The 22,502-nt window shown below is 50.9% G+C and overlaps 2 protein-coding genes across 2 annotated transcripts; both read left to right on the top strand.

Annotated features, from left to right (window-relative positions):
* The first annotated feature begins 4,277 nt into the window (after positions 1-4,277).
* LOC123450199 (mitogen-activated protein kinase kinase 9-like) lies at positions 4,278-5,430 on the top strand. The gene has a single exon (XM_045127571.1). It carries the CDS (start codon positions 4,278-4,280, stop codon positions 5,310-5,312), a length of 1,035 nt encoding a protein of 344 aa, XP_044983506.1. The 3' UTR covers positions 5,313-5,430.
* A 15,266-nt stretch (positions 5,431-20,696) lies between these two features.
* LOC123450198 (mitogen-activated protein kinase kinase 9-like) lies at positions 20,697-21,799 on the top strand. The gene has a single exon (XM_045127570.1). It carries the CDS (start codon positions 20,697-20,699, stop codon positions 21,699-21,701), a length of 1,005 nt encoding a protein of 334 aa, XP_044983505.1. The 3' UTR covers positions 21,702-21,799.
* Positions 21,800-22,502: the final 703 nt, after the last annotated feature.

Below are 22,502 nucleotides of genomic sequence, written 5' to 3'. Positions count from 1 at the left end.
TAGAACATCACTTATGTTCCGTGACGTTTTACAACGTTTTCGGCGCCTTGCTTCTAAGCCAATAAGTATTTTGCACTGAACTATTGTGTAGTCATCAGAAACGTGTATGTCGGATGTTCATAGCATCCACAGATGACGCTCGAGGTGCAGCACACCGAGTGGTGCATTAAGGACATAAGCCTTCTGCGTAGCAACGAGGACAATCCTCGGTTTTACAAACTCAGTCTGCAAAGTTTGCTACTATCAATTTTCAACTAAATTTTCTCTAGGAACATATAAAAACAGTAGAGCTATAGCGCAAGCTACATCGTAATTCGCAAAGACCATTAGACTATGTTCATAACAATTAGTTCAATTAATCATATTACTTAAGAACTCCCACTCAAAAAGTACATCTCTCTAGTCATTTGAGTGGTACATGATCCAAATCCACTATCTCAAGTCCGATCATCACGTGAGTCGAGAATAGTTTCAGTGGTAAGCATCTCTATGCTAATCATATCAACTATACGATTCATGCTCGACCTTTCGGTCTCATGTGTTCCAAGGCCATGTCTGCACATGCTAGGCTCGTCAAGCTTAACCCGAGTGTTCCGCGTGCGCAACTGTTTTGCACCCGTTGTATGTGAAAGTTGAGTCTATCACACCCGATCATCACGTGGTGTCTCGAAACGACGAACTGTAGCAACGGTGCACAGTCGGGGAGAACACAATTTCGTCTTGAAATTTTTAGTGAGAGATCACCTCATAATGCTACCGTCGTTCTAAGCAAAATAAGGTGCATAAAAGGATTAACATCACATGCAATTCATAACTGACATGATATGGCCATCATCACGTGCTTCTTGATCTCCATCGCCAAAGCACCGGCACGATCTTCTTGTCACCGGCGCCACACCATGATCTCCATCAACGTGTTGCCATCGGGGTTGTCGTGCTACTCATGCTATTACTACTAAAGCTACATCCTAGCAAAAAAAGTAAACGCATCTGCAAGCACACACGTTAGTATAAATACAACCCTATGGCTCCTGCCGGTTGCCGTACCATCGACGTGCAAGTCGATATTTCTATTACAACATGATCATCTCATACATCCAATATATCACATCACATCATTGGCCATATCACATCACAAGCATACCCTGCAAAAACAAGTTAGACGTGCTCTAATTTTGTTGTTGCATGTTTTACGTGGTGACCATGGGTATCTAGTAGGATCGCATCTTACTTACGGAAACACCACAACGGAGATATATGAGTTGCTATTTAACCTCATCCAAGGACCTCCTCGGTCAAATCCGATTCAACTAAAGTTGGAGAAACCGACACTTGCCAGTCATCTTTGAGCAACGGGGTTACTCGTAATGATGAAACCAGTCTCTCGTAAGCGTACGAGTAATGTCGGTCCAAGCCGCTTCAATCCAACAATACCGCGGAATCAAGAAAAGACTAAGGAGGGCAGAAAAACGCACATCACCGCCCACAAAAAAAATTTGTGTTCTACTCGAGAAGACATCTACGCATGAACCTAGCTCATGATGTCACTGTTGGGGAACGTCGCATGGGAAACGAAAATTTTCCTACGCGCACGAAGACCTATCATGGTGATGTCCATCTACGAGAGGGGATGTGTGATCTACGTACCCTTGTAGACCGTACAGCAGAAGCGTTAGTGAACGCGGTTGATGTAGTGGAACGTCCTCACGTCCCTCGATCCGTCCCGCGAACCGTCCCGCGATCAGTCCCACGATCTAGTGCCGAACGGACGGCACCTCCGCGTTCAGCACACGTACAGCTCGACGATGATCTCGGCCTTCTTGATCCAGCAAGAGAGACGGAGAGGTAGAAGAGTTCTCCGGCAGCGTGACGGCGCTCCGGAGGTTGGTGATGATCTTGTCTCAGCAGGGCTCCGCCCGAGCTCCGTAGAAACGCGATCTAGAGGTAAAACTGTGGAGGTATGTGGTCGGGCTGCCGTGGCAAAAGTTGTCTCAAATCAGCCCTAAAACCTCCGTATATATAGGTGGGAGGGAGGGGAGGAGGCAGCCTCAAAACCTAAAGGTTTGGCCGAAATTGGAGGTGGAGGAGTCCTACTCCAATCCTACTTGGAGTAGGATTCCACCTTCCCACTTGGAAACTCTTTCCACCTTGTGTTTTTTCCTTCTCAAACCTTATGGGCCTTAGTGGGAACTTATTCCAGCCCACTAGGGGCTGGTTTATCTCTTCCCATAGCCCATGAGACCCCTTGGGGCGTGACACCACTCCCTATGGTCCCCGGCACCCCTCCCGGCACTCCCGGTACACTACCGATGAGCCTGAAACTTTTCCGGTAATGCACGAAAACCTTCCGGTAACCAAATGAGGTCATCCTATATATCAATCTTCGTTTCCGGACCATTCCGGAAACCCTCGTGACGTCCGTGATCTCATCCGGGACTCCGAACAACATTCGGTAACCAACCATATAACTCAAATACGCATAAAACAACGTCGAACCTTAAGTGTGCAGACCCTGCGGGTTCGAGAACTATGTAGACATGACCCGAGAGACTCCTCGGTCAATATCCAATAGCGGGACCTGGATTCCCATATTGGATCCTACATATTTTACGAAGATCTTTATCGTTTGAACCTCAGTGCCAAGGATTCATATAATCCCGTATGTCATTCCCTTTGTCCTTCGGTATGTTACTTGCCCGAGATTCGATCGTCAGTATCCGTATACCTATTTCAATCTCGTTTACCGGCAAGTCTCTTTACTCGTTCCGTAAAGATCTCGTAACTTACACTAAGTCACATTGCTTGCAAGGCTTGTGTGTGATGTTGTATTACCGAGTGGGCCCCGAGATACCTCTCCGTCACACGGAGTGACAAATCCCAGTCTCGATCCATACTAACTCAACTAACACCTTCGGAGATACCTGTAGAGCATCTTTATAGTCACCCAGTTACGTTGCGACGTTTGATACACACAAAGCATTCCTCCGGTGTCAGTGAGTTATATGATCTCATGGTCATAGGAACAAATACTTGACACGCAGAAAACAGTAGCAACAAAATGACACGATCAACATGCTACGTCTATTAGTTTGGGTCTAGTCCATCACATGATTCTCCTAATGATGTGATCCCGTTATCAAGTGACAACACTTGCCTATGGCCAGGAAACCTTGACCATCTTTGATCAACGAGCTAGTCAACTAGAGGCTTACTAGGGACAGTGTTTTGTCTATGTATCCACACAAGTATTGTGTTTCCAATCAATACAATTATAACATGGATAATAAACGATTATCATGAACAAAGAAATATAATAATAACTAATTTATTATTGCCTCTAGGGCATATTTCCAACACTGACATCACCACCGAAGCTCCGTACAGGACGAAGACGCTCCACCTCCTGCCTCTGTCCTCCGGCGCTTCTCCACAAATGATGCTCCCTAGAGAGGAATGACACCACTTCCCCCATGCAATAGAGTGGGAATGGGAAAAAAGGGGTTACTTTTATTTTCATACCAATGTCGCCATCGTCCGATCTAGAAAACCAGTTCCTAGGGTTTCTCCTGGAGTAGCACGAGTGGATCGACCTTCCTGCGCTCATCCATCCAGATGCGAAGACTCTGTAAGATCTATCGTGCGTAGCACCTGCCGAACAGGCACGACAAAGCGTAGCACCTGTCGGCCATGCATGACCTGACATCACCACCGAAGCTCCGTGCAAGACGAAGACGCTCCACCTCCTGCCTCTGTCTTTTAGCCCTACTCCACAAACGATGCTCCCTAGAGAGGAACGACACGACAATGCCGCCATTGTCCGATCTGAAAAACCAGATCCTAGGGTTTTCTCTGGAACATACATCGGTGATTTACAATTGATCAACTTATCCGATGCACCGGCTTATAAAGGATATATATAACACAGGTGGATTCACTCCGTTTCTGTGCAAGCCTACCGATGACGGGTCTCGATCCGCTCGCTATGAGAATTTTGAGTGTAACAAACAATCATGAACATACATTCTTCACAAGACAGTTAAGCAGACTTTGACATCGTTTTCAAATGAAAGATTTAAAAAGAATCAGAAGTTACACATCAAAATCTCAGCACAGTCAGCCAAATTTAAGGTAGGGGCAATTGCGCCGCCACATCCGAGTATAAAGCAAGCTAACCTCACCTTCACAAAAAAACATCATCCACTACTCAATACCATCAATTTTATCATCATATTGCCAATACAGTTCTTCCAAAACACACACACACGGTGATCAATATCATGGCGGCTGCAAGAGAAAGACGACTACCGCATCTTCACCTCACGCTCGACGCCCCCACGTGGGCCTTCCGGTGCCCCGCCCCGGCGTCGGTCACCGTGGCCACGCTGTCCACGTCGGCGCCTCGGCCGGACGGCGAGTTCCGCCTGATCGACTTCGACAGGCTCTCCGTCCTTGGGCGCGGGAACGGTGGAATCGTCCACAAGGTCTCGCACCGCCGCACGTCGGCGCTATACGCGCTCAAGATCATTCACCGTGGCCACCCCGGCGCCGATGAGGAGGTGGACGTCGTTCGCCGCGTCGACTCGCCGCACATCGTCCGGTGCCACTCCGTCCTCCCGACGGCGTCCGGCGACTCCGCCTTACTCCTCGAGCTAATGGATGGCGGCTCGCTCGACTCGCTCGTCCGCGGCGGCCATGGAGGCTTCCCGGAGGAGGCGCTGGCGGAGGTGGCTGCCCAGGCGTTGTCTGGCCTAGCATACCTCCGTGCACGCCGCGTCGTGCACCGGGACATCAAGCCGGCGAACCTTCTGGTCAACAGTGCCGGACATGTCAAGATCGCCGACTTCGGCATAGCCGAGGTCGTCTCCCGCGCCGGAAAATACCGCGCGGCCTACGAGGGCACCGCCGCGTACATGAGCCCCGAGCGCTTTGACACGGAGCGGTCGTTGCATGGCGACGGCGACGAGCAGGACCGCGTCGACCCCTACGCCGCGGACGTGTGGGGGCTGGGGGTGACCGTCTTGGAGCTCCTTGTCGGTCGGTACCCGCTGCTCCCGGCCGGCCAGAAGCCAAGCTGGGCGGCGCTCATGTGCGCCATCTGCTTCGGCGAGCTGCCGACACTTCTTGACAGCACGGCGTCGCCGGAGCTCCGGGGTTTCGTGGCCGCTTGCCTGCAGAAGGACCACCGGAAGCGTGCGTCCGTGGCGGAGCTGCTGGTGCACCCGTTCGTCACCGGGAGGGACGTAGCGGCGTCCAGACGGGCGCTATGCCAGGTGATCGAGCAGCGATCGATGCCGATAAGCACGCGCGTGTAAATGTTGAAGTGTCACATTCTCGAATCGTAAATACCTAAGCTAGGCATTTGCGCAGATAGATAGTGGCCGGACGATACTCTCATCTTTGACGGGTCTCATCCCATTGGGTCTGGACATATGAAATGGATTTGTTGCCCATTAGTTGCTCATTTCTGAGTCAGACCAACGCCATCAAAGGCAAAGTTATACGCAACTACGTACTCAATATCTATCTTAGGGTGACGGATGGGTGCAAGTTCACCGGAGAACCAGTAACACCCCACTATCTATCTTAGGATGACGGGTGCGGGTTCACCGAAGGTTTTTTGGCTGGTCGCCGGACATAGAGGGATGGTCGGGGCGACGGTAAGACCGGCGGTGGGAACAGGTTCAAGGGAGGCCCATGCGAGATCTGTTGTGGGAGTGCGCCGACCACCGGGGGAGGGGGGGGGGGTAGCAGGCAGGAGGTATGTTTCCATGAGGAAGAGGGCCGGCTCGAGGAAGAAGATGCGAGCATTGCCGCTTGTTTGTCATCGAAGGACTCAAATTGATTCTCCAAATTACTGACCCAATCCGAATTTTTAGGCGACTTACGTATAGCCATGCCCATTTATATATTAGGAATTTATTTTCCAAACTAGACACCATATGTCTTATCCGGATTATCACAACACAAATGTCGTCGCCATCAACCATCCACGATGATGAACATTTGCATACCACATAACTCGGCATCGAGATCGTGCTCCAAAACTATGCCTTCAAGATGGACAACGGGAAACAATGTCATAGGCATCACCATCGTCCAACCCAATAAGACATTGGCCAAGGGTTTCACCTGAAGCATGGACCACACAAAAGAGGACATAGAGGTGGCACCAGAAACTACTCCTCGGATGACGTACAATGGCATCCTTGGGCGTAACGTCGCCAGTTTCGATCCACTCTTCTCGAATATGCACAAATGATCGAGCCCCACCGTTAACCAATAGCCATTGCCACCAATGTAGAGATGTAACACTACAAGACGTAATTAACCACCCGCACCACATGAAGAAACATATCTCATGAGGCCTCAAACTAGTGCCCAACCTCGTCGTTGCATCGATCATGCACACCACAAAGTTCAACTCTAGTACCACCATAGTAGCACAAGGTTGGTATTGGACGCTCGAGCCTGACACCAACAAGACAAAGCACCGCAGAGCCGAAGCCCCGCCACCAAGCACTACATGATGCTAAACTTGTCGGCAAGTCAATGCACCACCATATTTGAGTTCATCATCCTCCATCAACGAGCCGTCAGGTCCGGCATTTCTAGTTAACATTGTTGTTTGAGTGAGCACTCCTGCAGTGCCGTATGTGCGGTGCCTCCATTATCTAGTGCTTTCCTCCATGGCACGGCGCCACATAACTGCCCATCCCCTTCCAGGAGAAAGGCTTGCCATTGTAGTGACACCTATTGGCGGTTGTCCAAATAAGGGGTCGTGGCACTAGGGTTTGTGTCACCGCCCCAAGTCGCCCCCGAGGAGGGAAACATATGCCTATTTGGTGTTGTCTTTTTTATGTGTTATTGATAAACTATTCTGTTGTTGTTAATTTTATGATTCTAAACTTCACAATATTGATGTAAAATGTTGACCGACAAAGCAGTAGACACTCTATAAGTAAAATTTTACAAGCTAGGGGATCACTGCATGATAAACCCTTGATTATTCAAGTCATAGACTCGTTATATTCAATTTTGGATAAGACACGAGTTTAAAATTTTGGATCGATATTTTATTAAAATAACATATTTATTTTGACAAACAAATTGATTTCAACAGTTGATGACATTGATAATGCACATCAGATCAAAAAATACAACAAACATGAACAACATAGACCCTTGATAAAACAAAAAGTTACATCAAAGTTCTTCAAAGTCGTAGCCTCTAGCTCCACCACCTATATATCTTGGCATCAATTCATATATACCTCCCCTGAATAAACCATGGTAGACCTAACGTGCACCAGTTGGCCTAACGTCACAGGGTTTGAAGAATTACACCCGTCGATTCTGTGTCACATTAACTCCAAGAAAATGGATATATTTTTAACAGAGATATAGATTAATTAAGATCCCATGGAGCATTTCCCGAACCTTGAGCCCAAGAATGTTCCGAGAAGGATCGTTAGCTGAGATTGCAATAATCCTAGGAATCTAGGAAAGATACCACCGTCCACAAGTAAACTAACCAACCCTCAGACAAATCATATAAGAGCCTCTCCATCCCTACATTGTGTGCATCGTTTTGCAGCTGATAGCTAGGTTGCTCTAAATTAGCCTCTTAGCTGCAATTACGTACGTACGTACTCTATGGTACATCTTGTTGACATGTCGGTTTCATGACATAACCGGCCTAGGTTTTGACAAGCTTCTCTAGTACTATAGCTAGGGAGATAAAACATAGGTGACGCTTCACTGCTAAGTAACTTGCGAGCTCATATATGCTAGTATGATAATTTTGTTGTACCTGCTGAGATCTTTCTTGCGCTCTACTATCTCACTTGCTGATTAATTGTCGAAGTAATCTATACTGGTAAGCATACGGTCGATCCAAGGCTAATGCGCGCAGTTTCTCCATTGCTTCCCATGCATGCATGAAATTTCAGGTATTAAGCTTGCGACAAAGACCCAACCATGCATGCACCAAACATATGTATCCAAATCACATGTTAACTGGTGAGGCAAAACCCAGGTTAATTACGCTTGTTACGCATGGATCAATGGCGACAGTGTGCGTGCAAGTACTTCTACTAACTAGTAACTTCTACTCAGTACTAAGTAAGTAACTGCACTGTGTACTCACTACTCCTGGCTAGGTTCTATCAACAATGTCGCCGTCGCCGTCGATCGGAAAGACGATGAAGTAATGTCGACCGCGAGCGACAAAGCCGTCGCTGCAAGTCCCCAGGGGATTAGACGTTAACAGATCGATTTCACGTAAGCTACTACGTAATGACACCGACAGTTAACTTCTCTGACAGAGACTCAGAGAGTGCATATTCAGTTAACGTACAACCAACCGTCATATATAGTATACTGCGATACTAAGTGTAGCATTGGTTCTTACTTTCTTTCTTTCTTTCTTTTCGTGGCGTCTTTTTTGGATGATGCACCGGATTATGCACTGAGTTGACGCCAGCAATAACCAATACAATGCACGTTGAGATACTGCTGTGTGCACAATGCATTCTGGCCTTGATGATAGTAACAACAACTTTTTACCAAGTTGTTCAGAGTGGAAGGCCTGCTTGCTTGCTTGTGTATATAATCATATAAACATGCGGGATACAGTTCTACCAAGAATCAAGCTTTAGCTCAAGGATATGGTGTGTATTGTGCACTCCCAGCTGGCCTGGGTTCAGTCCGTGTTGGACGAATAAAGAGTGTTTGTTATCCTCCTGCTTAAGAAATACATTAAGCATTCAAATCTACCATTCCTGCTAAAAATGAAAATTCAAACTATCACAACATTTAGGTGTTGCGGTGATGTGCATGTGGTTTCAGTTTGCAGATTAGATAGCTGGGTTTTTCTTACATCTTGATATTTGATGTGTTGCTGTGGCCACAAAGAAGATGCAGGAGCACACTGAGAGCGATAAGTCGTGGGTGTGGCACACACTGGATTTTGTCGACTATGAATTCAAGGAGATGTTCGCCATCCACTTTGGATCCGTGGAGAGTGAGCATTGAATACCCTATAGTGTGTGCCGCTTTCATGCTTTCATTTGCTATCAACATGATGTCATCCATAGCTATGAGATATATTAAGTGTAGCATTGGTTCTTTCTTTCTTTCCTTTCGTGGCGTCTTTTTTGGATGATGCACCGGATTATGCACAGAGTTGACGCCAGCAATAATAACCAATACAATGCACGTTGAGATACTGCTGTGCACGATGCATTTTAGCCTTGATGATTGTAACAACAATTCTCTTTCCTTTTTATTTCTGGAACTGATGTGGGAACTTCAAGGGAAGGCTTGCAAGGGTTCCTCGATAATGTATTGTTCAAATCCTTCAAAATTCTCACGTGAATACTTTTGCTGAGCTATGGGTGCTTCTAATGTTTGTTTTTGAAACGCGGTCCCTTAGAGCATCTACAGCCGGACCCCTCATACTCATTTCAAATAGCCGGACAGGCCGCCCGGTTACCAAAAATTGCACTAGCCGGACCGCTCAAACAGGCCTCAAACGCTCGGGCTGACCGGCACCTCTCATATCCAGCCCAAATATGGGGCTGATATAGGGGAGCCCGAGCGCGCCCGGGCACACCCACCATGTTCGCCTGACAGCATGGCCCATGTGGACTCGTCCGGAGACCCAAAGGTCCGACAGGCACCTCGACCATCACCGTGGTGTGAACGCCGCGTGGCCCTGCTCTGGCTCACCACCCGAGGCCATAGCCGGCTATTTAAGACGGTTAGCGTCCCCCAGCCCTAGCATATCCACCTCATCCCTTCCTCCGCCGCCACCAGAGCCCATCCACCTCCTCTCCCCCGCTCTGTGGCCTCAGTATGGTCTTCCGTAGGATCACCACCTACGCTCAGCTCACGTCGGAGCGCCGGATGCAGATCGAGGCAGAGATCCAAGCTCGGCATGCTGCCCGCATTGCTGTGGGTCTCCCTCCGGACTCGTTGGAAACGAAGAAGGAGGAGGAGGAGGAGGAGGTGCCGGAGACCATGAAAGGGGGACGAGCCAGAGGAGGAGGACGACCCGGAGATCCATGCTCCGGGCTTGAACATGACAGAGGCGGAAACTGAGTTCGCCGTCGCCCAACCGAGGCGATGGCGGAGCAGCAAGCCATCTTGGATTCCATCCGGGATGAGGCTGAGGTGGAGGCCAACTGTCGGCTCATCCGACAGAGACAGACGAAGGCCAATGTCGTCCACGATGAGCTTGAGGCGGACATAGTGGTGAAGGAAGCTGCATCGGTGCAGCCAAAGGCGTCGGAGGGGGCTGCGGTAGAGGCGCGGAGGGGGCGGAGCTGCACCTGCCACACATCTATCCGCCGGAGGGTACGGAGATCGTCGATATCTCCAACGAAGAGTAGATAGTTTCTACATATAGTACGCAGGTTTATATGTTGCATGCATGTGTATGGATGTGAGGAATCAATATGAGATGTCCGGATGTAGTAGTCTACTTTTGAGGCGTGCCCGGTAAGTGCCCGCCGCGGGTGTTTGAGGGGCCGGATTTGCAAGTTGCGACTGTCGATGCTCTTATGGCCCAATTCATTAAAAAGGGTAAACTGGAGTTGCCTGGTTAATTAACGAAAACCAGGGCGAAAACGGTTATAACAAGCCCACATAAAAGGGCAACAATTGCTGAAGTGCACTGGAGTTGTCCATGCACCCATTGCTGAAGTGAACCGCCGACAACAGAAGGACAAGTCGCGACCATGAATTATGCATTATCCATGTTGAACACCAATTCTTGGGAGGGGGTGGTGTATGGATCCATGTTTGTATGTGCTCTGGTATCGGCCCTACGCTCCCCGCTCTCCACCATCCTCCATGTTCATTTTATGTTATTGCTGCTGCTGACAAAGGGTGCAATGGTAGTAGTACTACAAAGTACAGACTAGCTCATGTGCTTCATCTTGTACTGTATCTTTTTTTGCGGGAACCTTGTATTGTATCTTAATCATGACACATGGAAAAAATTCTAGTATGACACTTTATTTAATAAGAAAAAGAGAGACTTACCACATCTGAATTTGGATATATAGCTCTTAGCACCCAAACAAAGACAGTACTTTCTCTCTTATAAAATACATTAAATCATAGATCTTCTAGATACAAAACAATATGATAAAATCATCGCCGAAGAAAAACAGTAAGATACTGCAATCTTTGTATCTAGGTCCATATTGAACACATACGATATAATGTAAGATGCAATGCATTAACAGCGCCGTAATACAAAAAAATACACTAGTAAACTTTGTAATTTCAAATGGTAAACGTGCGACAATCATACATGATTATTAAACCAAACAAGATGAAAACAACACCATGACCTGACTCGGACCCAACTAAATATCGGGGCCAAAATGGTGTGCAGCGTTTGCTAAATTAAGTGAGCAACGGTGGTTCAGAAATTAAGTGTGTAGATTGTGCTGACTGCTGAAGTGGATAGGATCTGCTGATTCAACGGTCCACCAAAACTGGCCTCTCTGGCTCAGTCTTATCTGTTTTTTCTTATTTATTCCCTCTCTCGCTCAAGCAGTCTAGTATGTAGGTATCTTCTATAGCAAATATCTCCTGGATTTCCATGGAAAGAAAAAGAGTATCTCCAGCGTAAATCTATATATTTTTATGCTACGCTCTGTTTACCAAACATATAAGTATATAACTAAAATGTCCATGTCACCTCAGATCTAGAATGCCAGTGTTCACTAGCGACGGCGGTCCTCCTAAACCCCACCGTGTTAAGTTGATATCGAATCAGATTTTTGTCGGTTAATTAATCTATAGTGGGTCACACACCCAAGATATTATGTTGGTGGAGCTAGCGGATAATCGTTTTATCAAAGTTGTTTCTTGAAGAAATACCTAAGAGCCTCTCTAATACCGTGCTTCAAACCATCCTTAAACGTTTGATTGTATTGTCCCGACATTTTGTGCCCTCCAACCTTGTTAAGAAAACATCCGCGGACCGGTTCACGCGTTCAAATTTGCGTGAACTAAAAGCAGACGTGAAAAAGGTTTGTGGACATCCGGAGAGCTGCCACGTCGGACGGCAACACCCTTAGCCCACAGAAAATCCTATTGACGCCCAACTTTTATCACTTTGTTATTCCTCCTGATGTACTACCCACTCTCTCCCATGCCTTACCTGACCTCCACCACACCACGTGGGGGCCAGCCTACTCGTCGACGCCTCCATACCACCCCTGGTCCGGCTGCCGCCTAGGTACCCTTCACCTTTGCACATTGGCATCCACGGCGGACACCACGCCCAGGAAGTGTTCGACCAAATTTCATTGCCAAATTTATTGACATTTTGTTGTTTGCTTTCAAGCAAACATGATGGATTCGATCACGGAATACTTCTACGTCGAGGTCATGGAATTTTCCTCATTAGACTAGTACGAATATGAGGATGAAATGACGATAATGCATGAGGTTCTCGAAGATGTCGAACGTCCAGACGAGCATGATCTCATTTTTGAGGGATCAATGAAGGGGCACCAAGTGCTGAATCGGAAGAGGGCACGGGGGCTGGTGGATGGCTACTTTGTCCCCGATGCGCTATTCGAGTCCATTTTTCGCCATCAATTTCCAATGAGGTGAACTATGTTTGATCGTCTCTATAATGATTGATGGGCTTATGATGACTACTTCATCTTAAAGAATGATGACATTGATAACATTTGATATCCTGGTTTCCAGAGATGCACAACTACATTGAGGAGGCTTGCCTATGGCATGACCTTAGATTCGTGGGGCGAGTACCTATAGATCTCTGAAACCACATGTCTCGAAGCCGTGGTCAGGTTTGCTATTACGGTGGTCAAGGTGTTTGGAGCGGAGTACTTGACAAAATCAACTACTGAAGACACCACATGACTCATTGTCAGAAGTAAGAGGGTGGCTAAGTATGTTCGGATCACTCGATTGCATGCACTCGCAATTAAAGAATTTTCCATGTGATCTACAAGGACAATATCAGGGCCATTGCAAGAAGCCCACCATCATTCTTGAATCAGATGCATGACAAGACCTCTGGATTCGGCCCTCTTTCTTTGGTATGATCGGGTCACACAATAACATCAACGTGCTGCGGCGGTCTCTATTGTTTGCAAGGCTTTGTGCGGACAAGCTCATTCATGCAACTATACCATCAATGACCATGAGTAGAACGGGTTATTATCTTTGTGATGGTATTTATCCTATGTGGGCGACTTCATCAAGACCACTTGTGATCCACGGGGTGAGAAAAGATCTCACTTTGCGCAAAGACGAGAAAGGGTGTCAAGAGGGCATGTGAAGTGCTCCAAACCTGTTTTAGAGTCGTTTCAGGACTTGCAAAAATATGATATTCAGAGACGTTGTGGGAGGCGATGACAGACTGCATAATCATGCATCACATGATTGGGGGGGATGAGAATGACGGAGTTCGCCATGGTATGAAATTTGAGAAAATGGGTGATCCTATCAAACTTTTAGAGCGGATTTCGATGACGTTCGAGCAATTTATCCAGATGCCACAATAGATTCTCCATCGAGCTAGTCATGAGCAGTTTCAGAAAAATCTGGTTGATCATTTGTGTCTATTTGAGCCATACAAAAATGTCTTAATAAGTTGAAATCAAATTTGAACTATTTTATTGCAAAATTTAACGTTCGGATTGTAGTATTTAAATTTGAATTATTGTTGCATTGGAATATTGGCAAAACATAATTATGTACAAAGGAGAACATTTATCTTTAATATGTTGAAGTGTTTCAGATATACCCCTCCGTTCCAAAATAAGTGTCGCAAAATTTATAATAAGTTAGTATAAATTTTATACTACATCAACTATACTTATTTTGGAACGGAGAAAGTATATGATAGAAAACGACAGTGCACATGATTTTTGTAGTATGACGCGGGAGAACAAACCATTCATACGGAAGCAAAATGCGGCAGGGCGCTGGATCCTTGTCATATAAAGGTAGGACGAAAAGCATGTAGGGAATAGTAATTTCTAATATTAGCAAACATTAGCACGTCTGAGCGCATTGTGTCTTTTACAGTGTGGATTACATTGTTGGAATGCGTCTTCCGGATCCTCACGGCGTGGCTAACAGCCTGCCCCGAGTCCTTCTCCTCCACGACCGCATGCTCTGCATGCACGGCTCACGTCCGTTGTAGCCTCTCACCCACGATTCCCTCACCTTTCTGTAACTGTATATATACCCCTTGAGGGATGGAATACAAGGTGTGGTGATTGCTCCATTACTTGACTTGGTATCAGCTTCTTCGATCCTACGCTTCCGCCATGAATCACCTTCTGCGCCGCACTCGCTCGGCCGATTTTCACACCCCTCCTGCTGCTCCTCGCTCGGCTAGTCTCGCCACCCCTCCAGCCCCCATCCCCGCTCGCGCTCCCTCCACCACCGATCGGGGCAAGGAGTCCCTTGCTGAGCCCTCTTCCTCAACCATCGGGCCGGCCGCCGCCCCTAGCGCCGCCCTCCTTCGTCCCCCCGCGGTGGCCCTGCGCACCACCGGCAGCGAGCTAGTCCCGCAACTCACCCTCGGCTCCCCGGGCGCCGCCCCACCCGATGCCGGCCCCTCCACCGCCAACAACCTCCCTGCCTCCATCTCCCACCATTTTTCCTGTAAGCTCGAGCTGGAGACCCGCAACTACTCCAAGTGGCGCCAACTGGTCTACTTCATCTGTTGCCGCCACAACGTCCAGCACCACCTCGACATCGCTGCGGCCCCGCTCCAACAAACCGCTGTGTGGCGCAACGACGACATCACCATCGTCCTATGGATGTACGAGGTGATCGCCGAAGACCTCCAGGACGTCGTGATGTCCCTCGAGAGCTCCGCCCGCGACGTCTGGGTCCAACTCCATCTGCTCTTCCGCGACAACCAACCGGGGCGCGCCATCATCCTCGAGGCCGAGTTCCGCAACATGATGCAGGGTGACCTCTCCATCGCCGAGTACAGCCGGTGCCTAAAGGCGCTCGCCGACGCGCTCGGTGACGTCGGTGCCCCCATCTCCGACCACACCCTCACCCTCCAACTCATTCGTGGCCTCGGTCGCCGTTTCCAGGTCATGGCTACCCTTCTTCCGATGCAGGACCCCTTCCCGTCCTTCATTCAGGCCCGCTCCCGTCTCCTTATGGAGGAGCTCTCTGCCAACGAGCGGGCCTGCCTGGATGGGCAGGGCATGGGCTCCCTGACCGCGCTCACCATCGGCCGCTCCCCCGACACCGGCACCCCCGCCAACGACAAGGGCACGGCACCGGCCTCCCCCACCCCCGGCGACAGACCACCCCGCGGTTGTGGGCATGGCCGCGGGCGTGGCCGCGGCTCCTCCGGCTCCTCTTCTGGTGCCTCCTACGCGGGCGGCCGTGGCGCTCCTGCCCCCGCTGGCGCTCAGCCTGCCCGCCCATGGCTCGGCTACTTCGCCCCGTGGGACACTCCATTCCCTCCCCAGTCGCACCACCTCCGCGCGCCGTGGTCCTCGTCCAACGCCGCCGGCGTCCTCGGGCCTCGTCCACCTCCACCGCACCAGGCGTACCCCGTCGCCGCGCCGCCTGCCGCGAGTGGCCCCTCCTGGGAGCAGTACCACCAGCTCAACGCCGCGCTCCACAACTTGTCGATGTAGCAGCAGCAGCATGCCGGCGGCGCCCCCGACTGGATCCTCGACACCGGCGCCTCCTCCCACGTCGCTGGTAAGACGTCCACCCTCACCTCTTATTCTTCCCCCTTGGTGCATCACTCCCAGGGCATCACCGTTGGGGATGGGTCTCGCCTCCCCATCACCGCTGTCGGCCGCGCCAAACTATCCTCCTTCACCCTCAATGACGTCCTCGTCACACCATCCATCATCCGCAACCTCGTTTCTGTTCGCCGTTTTACCATTGACAACTTCTGTACAATTGAGTTTGACCCCTATGGTTTCGCTGTGAAGGACCTAGCGACGGGGCGCGTCATGATGCGGTCCAATAGCCATGGCGACTTGTACCCATTCTTCGGCAACTCCCGCGTCCAACATGCTCTCTCCGTCGTCAGCAACTTGTGGCACCTTCGCCTTGGCCACCCCAGCACTACCTCCATTTCCATTTTAGCTAAAGATTTCTTACCTTCATGTAATAATGGCCCGTCCAACCCTCGTGTTTGTAGCTCGTGTCAATTAGGCAAGCAGCCACGGCTGCCCTTTTCTTCTTCTCATTCTGTCACCACTGCATCGTTTCAATTAGTTCATTGTGATTTGTGGACCTCCCCCGTGTGTAGTTTTTCCGGTTTTCAATATTACCTTGTGCTCCTCGACGATTTCTCCCACTACTCGTGGACATTTCCCCTACGGCACAAATCCGACACCTCCGCCGTTCTCACCCGTTTCTTCGCCTACGTACAAACACAATTTCACGTCACCATCCAGTGCATGCAATGTGACAACGGGGGTGAGTTCCTCACCACGGCCTTACGCTCCCTCTTCTCCTCCCATGGCGCCTCCTTCCGGCTCTCTTGCCCAGACACATCCCCACAGAACGGTAAGGCCGAACGCCTTCTTCGTACGACCAACGACATCCTTCGGGTCCTCCTCCTACACGCTCGCCTTCCCCCCGAATTCTGGGTTGAAGCTCTCCATGCTGCCACCCATGTCCTCAATCGTCGTCCCTCGTCCGCTATCCAGCGCCAAACACCTTTCTTTCGCCTGCTCGGCCGCCATCCCACCTACGACCATCTTCGAGTCTTCGGGTGCCTCTGTTTCCCAAACACATACGCCACCAGCCCTCACAAACTTGCCCCCCGTGCCATTCGGTGTGTCTTCCTCGGATACGCTCTCGAACATAAGGGCTATCGCTGCCTCGACCTGTCCACACGGCGCGTCATCATCTCCCGCCACGTTACGTTCGACGAAACTGTTTTCCCCTATTTCCCTGCCACACCACCTGCGCGCACTCCCTTAGCCGCCGGAAATCCCGGGGCCAGTATCCTCCCCGAACGTCGCGCCCTACCTACCTCGTCTGCATCCCCTCCGGGATCCGCGCAGCTCGGATCCGCTGTCGCTCGGTCCACGGCAACCAGCCCGCCCGCTCCGCGCGTCTCCACGCCGTGCCGACCGCTTCCACCCAGCCCCCGTGCCGGGCCCGCCACACCGATCCCCACGCCACCACCCAGTCCACCATCCTCCACGGGTCCCGCTGCTACACCCCCATGCAGCCCCGCGCGCACGTCGCCCCCCGCGCGCACCTCCCCCCCCACCTGCTGGCCCGCCAGCGCCTACGCCCACGTCGCTCCCTTCCCGCGCTGTTCCGGTAGCTCCACCATCCAACACCCACGCAATGCGCACCAGGGCCAAGTCAGGGTTCGCCCTACCCAAACAGCCCGTCTCTCTCCACACCACTGCATCCACCATCAGCCCCATTCCCTCCTCCTATCGCGTGGCCCTCAAAGACCCCAACTGGTCCAACGCCATGCGCGAGGAGTATGATGCACTAATGCAGAATGATACGTGGTGTTTGGTGTCCCGTCCTGGAGGTGCTAATGTGGTTACAGGAAAATGGATCTTCCGGCATAAGTTCAACACCGACGACACGCTTGCTCGCTACAAAGCGTGGTGGGTTCTTCGCGGCTTCACGCAACAGGCTGGCGTCGACTACGGGGAAACCTTCAGCCCCGTCGTCAAGCCGGCCACGGTCCGGACCGTGTTGAGCCTCGCCGCCGGCCGGTCGTGGCCCATCCATCAGTTGGACGTGAAGAACGCCTTTCTTCATGGCCACCTCGGCGAGACCGTCTACAGCCAGCAGCCCTCCGGCTTCCTCGACGCCGCCAACCCTTCGCGCGTGTGCCGCCTCAACCGCTCCCTCTACAGCCTCAAGCAGGCGCCGCGAGCCTGGTTCTCGCGCTTCACCGGCTACCTGCTTGCTCTTGGCTTCACGGCGTCGCACTCGGACTCCTCGCTGTTCATCCTGGGCGGGGACACCACCTCGCCTACCTGCTGCTGTATGTGGACGACATCATCCTCACCGCGAGCTCCGACGACCTCCTCCAACGCATCATCGCGTTGCTTCACACGGAGTTCTCCATGACGGATCTCGGCGTCTTGCACCACTTCCTCGGCATCAACGTCACGACCACGTCGGCTGGGCTCTTTCTCTCTCAGGAGCAGTACGCTCTTGAGATCCTCGATCGAGCGGGCATGCTCAACTGCAAGCCCATCGGCACGCCGGTCGACACGCTCGCCAAGCTCTCCGTCGACTCCGGCCCCCTCTTCCACGATCCGACGCTCTACCGCAGCCTGGCAGGTGCTCTTCAGTACATCACCCTCACGCGGCCGGACCTCTCCTACGCCGTCCAGCAATGCTGCTTGTTCATGCATGCGCCCCGCGACGCCCATTTTCAGCTCGTCAAGCGCATCCTGTGCTACCTCCGTGGCACCACCCACCTCGGTCTGCTGATCCACCGCTCCGCCGCCTCTGAACTCATCGCCTACTCAGATGCCGACTGGGCGGGCTGCCCGGACACCAGGAAATCCACGTCCGGGCATTGCGTCTTCCTCGGCCCCAACCTGCTCACCTGGTCCTCGAAGCGGCAGAACACGGTGTCCCGCTCAAGCGCCGAAGCCGAGTACCGTGCTGTGGCCAACGCCGTCGCTGAGTCCGCCTGGCTTCGTCAACTCCTCGGCGAGCTTCATCAACCTCCTGTGCGCGCCACCGTCGTCTACTGCGACAACGTCAGCGCCATGTACATGTCTCGCAATCTGGTGCAGCACCAGCGGACGAAGCACGTGGAGATCGACTTACACTTCGTCCGTGAACGCGTGGCGCTGGGAGAAGTTCGTGTCCAGCACGTTCCCACGAGCTCTCAGTTCGCCGACATCTTCACCAAAGGAATCCCAACATCCGTCTTCGACGAGTTCCGCTCCAGTCTTAACGTTCGCGAACCTCACGTTCGGACTGCGGGGGGGTGTTGGAACGCGTCTTCCGGATCCTCACGGCGTGGCTAACAGCCTGCCCCGAGTCCCTCTCCTCCACGATCGCATGCTCTGCATGCACGGCTCACGTCCGTTGTAGCCTCTCACCCACGATTCCCTCACCTCTCTGTAAGTGTATATATACCCCTTGAGGGATGGAATACAAGGTGTGGTGATTGCTCCATTACTTGACTTACATCTAGGAATCTATAGCCACGGTAAAACGGTTCATACTCTGCACGCTCAAAGACTCCACAGGGCTAGGGCAAGATCTACTCCGCCAAGGAGCAGCACCTCTTCTTCCTCCTCGAATTCCATGGAGAGAAGGACCCAAGCTCACCATTCTAATCATCTCCACCATATAATCAACCCAAACAGGAGGATGTAGGATTTTACACCTTCGGGTGGCCTGAACCTGGGTAAAAAAGTCACCGTGTCGTAAATTGTTTTGTTCTCATGAGTTAGGAGCGGATCGCGAATGTGTTAGCCCTTCATCGAACCAATAAGGGGGCATCCGTGGTCCCCGGGTGACAGAACAACACCTCATTATTTAGTTTTCTAAGGGATCATTCTTCAGTCAAATGGACACTGCAATTTCAGGCCACAACGATCAAGGGGCATCTTCTGATCTGGGCCGTCCAAGTTGCATCCAATGGCCCGAATTTGATTTCTTTATATAGACCAATGTGTTTCTTCACCGTTCTCGCCTTTAATATTTATTAACGCATTTGCTTTACTTGGTTGAACTACATTTACGGTAATTGGGGATATAAAGCCATGTTAACTTTAAACTACTTATTGTCCAAAAGAGAAAAAAAAATCGTATTAATAGGCCAACACCCCATACAGATTAACAAAAGCTTTTCGACAAGGATTCGATTGGCGCTCGTGTAAACCAAAAGGCAATCAACAAATATGAACACATTCCCTCAAGTTTCCAAAAACTCTATGAAACTGGAGCTAGTAACCAATCTCAACATGGAAATATTGAAGAACATGTATAAACAAGAAATCTCAAATATCATGAGCAGGAGCTCAGGCTACTTTTTTTTGTTTTTGCGAAAACAGTAAAAAAAACTGACGCCAGATTTTTCGGCATGGCAAATCTGACATTTTTCATGATAATTTATATTGGTGCAACGATGACAATTTTAGTTTCCAAAAATGCCAATTTTTTGATTAAAAAATGACCTGAGACGGATTTATCATGCTTGCCAATTAAACTTGTCATCCTTGAAAAAAGTAATTGTCATGTTCGATTTGCCATGGTAAAAAAAAAACTGGCGTCAGATTTATAAAGGAGTCCCATACTAAACTAGTAAACTCTACCTAAAATATTAAAAGAAAAAACCCAAGGATCCTCATGTGTTGTTGCTTTGAAATCATTATTCTCCAGGTTCTTGAGATGCTGTCAATTTCAACATGTAGGTCTCCAACCTGCTTGAGTATATCCACCAAACTCCTAAAATACTAATTCCATGCATATCCAGTAAGCTAATTAAGAATTACATCTTCACATTGCTTTCCAAGGAAAGATTTAAAAAGGACGGCCGTTGCTCGTCACGATCTCAGCCGCCACACCGCTGTATAAAGCAAACCTGAATCGAAAGGCAAATTCCCGATCCAACATTCTCTCGAAAGAACAATCTGAATTCGGAGGCTCGATTCAATCAGCCTGAAAATTCCATCTTTAAGAGGAAGATCAGTTTAATGGCGGCGGCCAGAGAAAGACGGCTGCCGCAGCTGCACCTCACGCTCGACGCCCCCGCGTGGGCCTTCCGGTGCCCGGCCCCGGCGCCGGTCACCGCGGCGACGCCGTCCACGTCGGCGGCTCGGCCGGACGGCGAGTTCCGCCAGAGCGACTTTGAGAGGCTCTCTGTCCTTGGCCGCGGGAACGGTGGAATCGTCCACAAGGTCTCGCACCGCCGCACGTCGGCGCTGTACGCGCTCAAGATCATCCACCGCGGCCATCCCGGCGCCGATGAGGAGGTGGATGTTGTGCGGCGCGTCGACTCGCCGCACATCGTCCGTTGCCACTCCGTCCTCCCGACGGCGTCCGGCGACTCTGCCTTACTCCTCGAGCTGATGGACGGCGGCTCGCTCGACTCGCTCGTGCGCGGCGGCCAGGGAGGCTTCCCGGAGGCGGCGCTGGCGGAGGTGGCGGCGCAGGCGCTCTCCGGCCTGGCATACCTCCGCGCACGCCGCGTCGTCCACCGCGACATCAAGCCGGCAAACCTCCTGGTCAACAGGGCCGGCCAGGTCAAAATCGGCGACTTCGGCATCGCCGAGGTCGTCTCCCGGGCCGGCAAGTACCGCGCGGCCTACGAGGGCACCGCCGCGTACATGAGCCCCGAGCGGTTCGACACGGAGCGGCTGCACGACGGCGAGGAGGGCCGCGTCGACCCCTACGCCGCCGACGTGTGGGGGCTGGGCGTGACCGTCCTGGAGCTTCTCATGGGGCGCTACCCGCTGCTCCCGGCCGGGCAGATGCCGACCTGGGCGGCGCTCATGTGCGCCATCTGCTTCGGCGAGCTGCCGGCGATTGCCGACGGCGCGGCGTCGCCGGAGCTCCGGAGCTTCGTGTCCGCCTGCCTGCAGAAGGACCACCGGAAGCGGGCCTCTGTCGCCGAGCTCGTCGCGCACCCGTTCGTCGCCGGGAGGGACACGGCAGCTTCGAGACACGCGCTCCGGGAAGTCATCGAGCAGCGCCAATAAGATCATGGGGTTCTCGAATTGCTAGAAATTTGCACAGTTGTGGATACAAACAGTGGAAGAACTCTGCAATTTTAGATGGAACAGTTTTGGTGTCTATCCGTCGCTTTATTTCTGTTGACCAAATTACTGATCACCAAATGCCAAGTTATATGCTCAAACTTTAGAAAGGCAACTGCTCAACTACACAATACCTAAAAAAATTCGTCCTCCTTTATACATAAAGCACTAACCATACAAGTACACTGATACAAACAGACATCAACACCGCACACACCCAAGGCAAGATACAAAAATATCTAGCATCGCCACACCACCACAACAACTACCAAACAACAAAAATCGCTTGGAAACAATGGGGACCTCCATCACGAGCAATCCCCCGAGGAGAGGAGAGGCGGATATCGACGGAACAAGGACTCCAAGACGGTACTTCGAGAAGGGCATATGGCCATGAGTAGCCGCCACCGTCCGATCTCGAAGATCAAGGGGTTGTTTGGTTTGTGACTAAGTTTGTCAAAGGTTGTCACATCTAAGCTTGACCAACTTAGATGGGTGTTTGGTTCAAGCCACACCTTTTACAAGCCACTCCAGGGTCCCACATAACATACACTCCAAAAATATGGCAAGATTCCCTTAGGCTTGCCAACTTGTTGCTCTCTTTTTAAAGAACCAACCTTAGGCAAGTGTGGCAACATTGTGTGGCAAAATATGGCATTCCTAGGTGTAAAACTAAACAGCCCCCAAGTTTTCATCCGGAGCATCACAAAGGAGTGGGAACACCATGATGGAGCCTTCATGAAG

Source organism: Hordeum vulgare, chromosome 4H, assembly GCF_904849725.1.
Source record: "Hordeum vulgare subsp. vulgare chromosome 4H, MorexV3_pseudomolecules_assembly, whole genome shotgun sequence".
In the NCBI taxonomy this organism is placed as follows: domain Eukaryota; kingdom Viridiplantae; phylum Streptophyta; class Magnoliopsida; order Poales; family Poaceae; genus Hordeum; species Hordeum vulgare.
The sequence above is the reverse complement of the archived record's forward strand: the minus strand, read 5'-3'. Positions and strand labels throughout refer to the sequence as shown.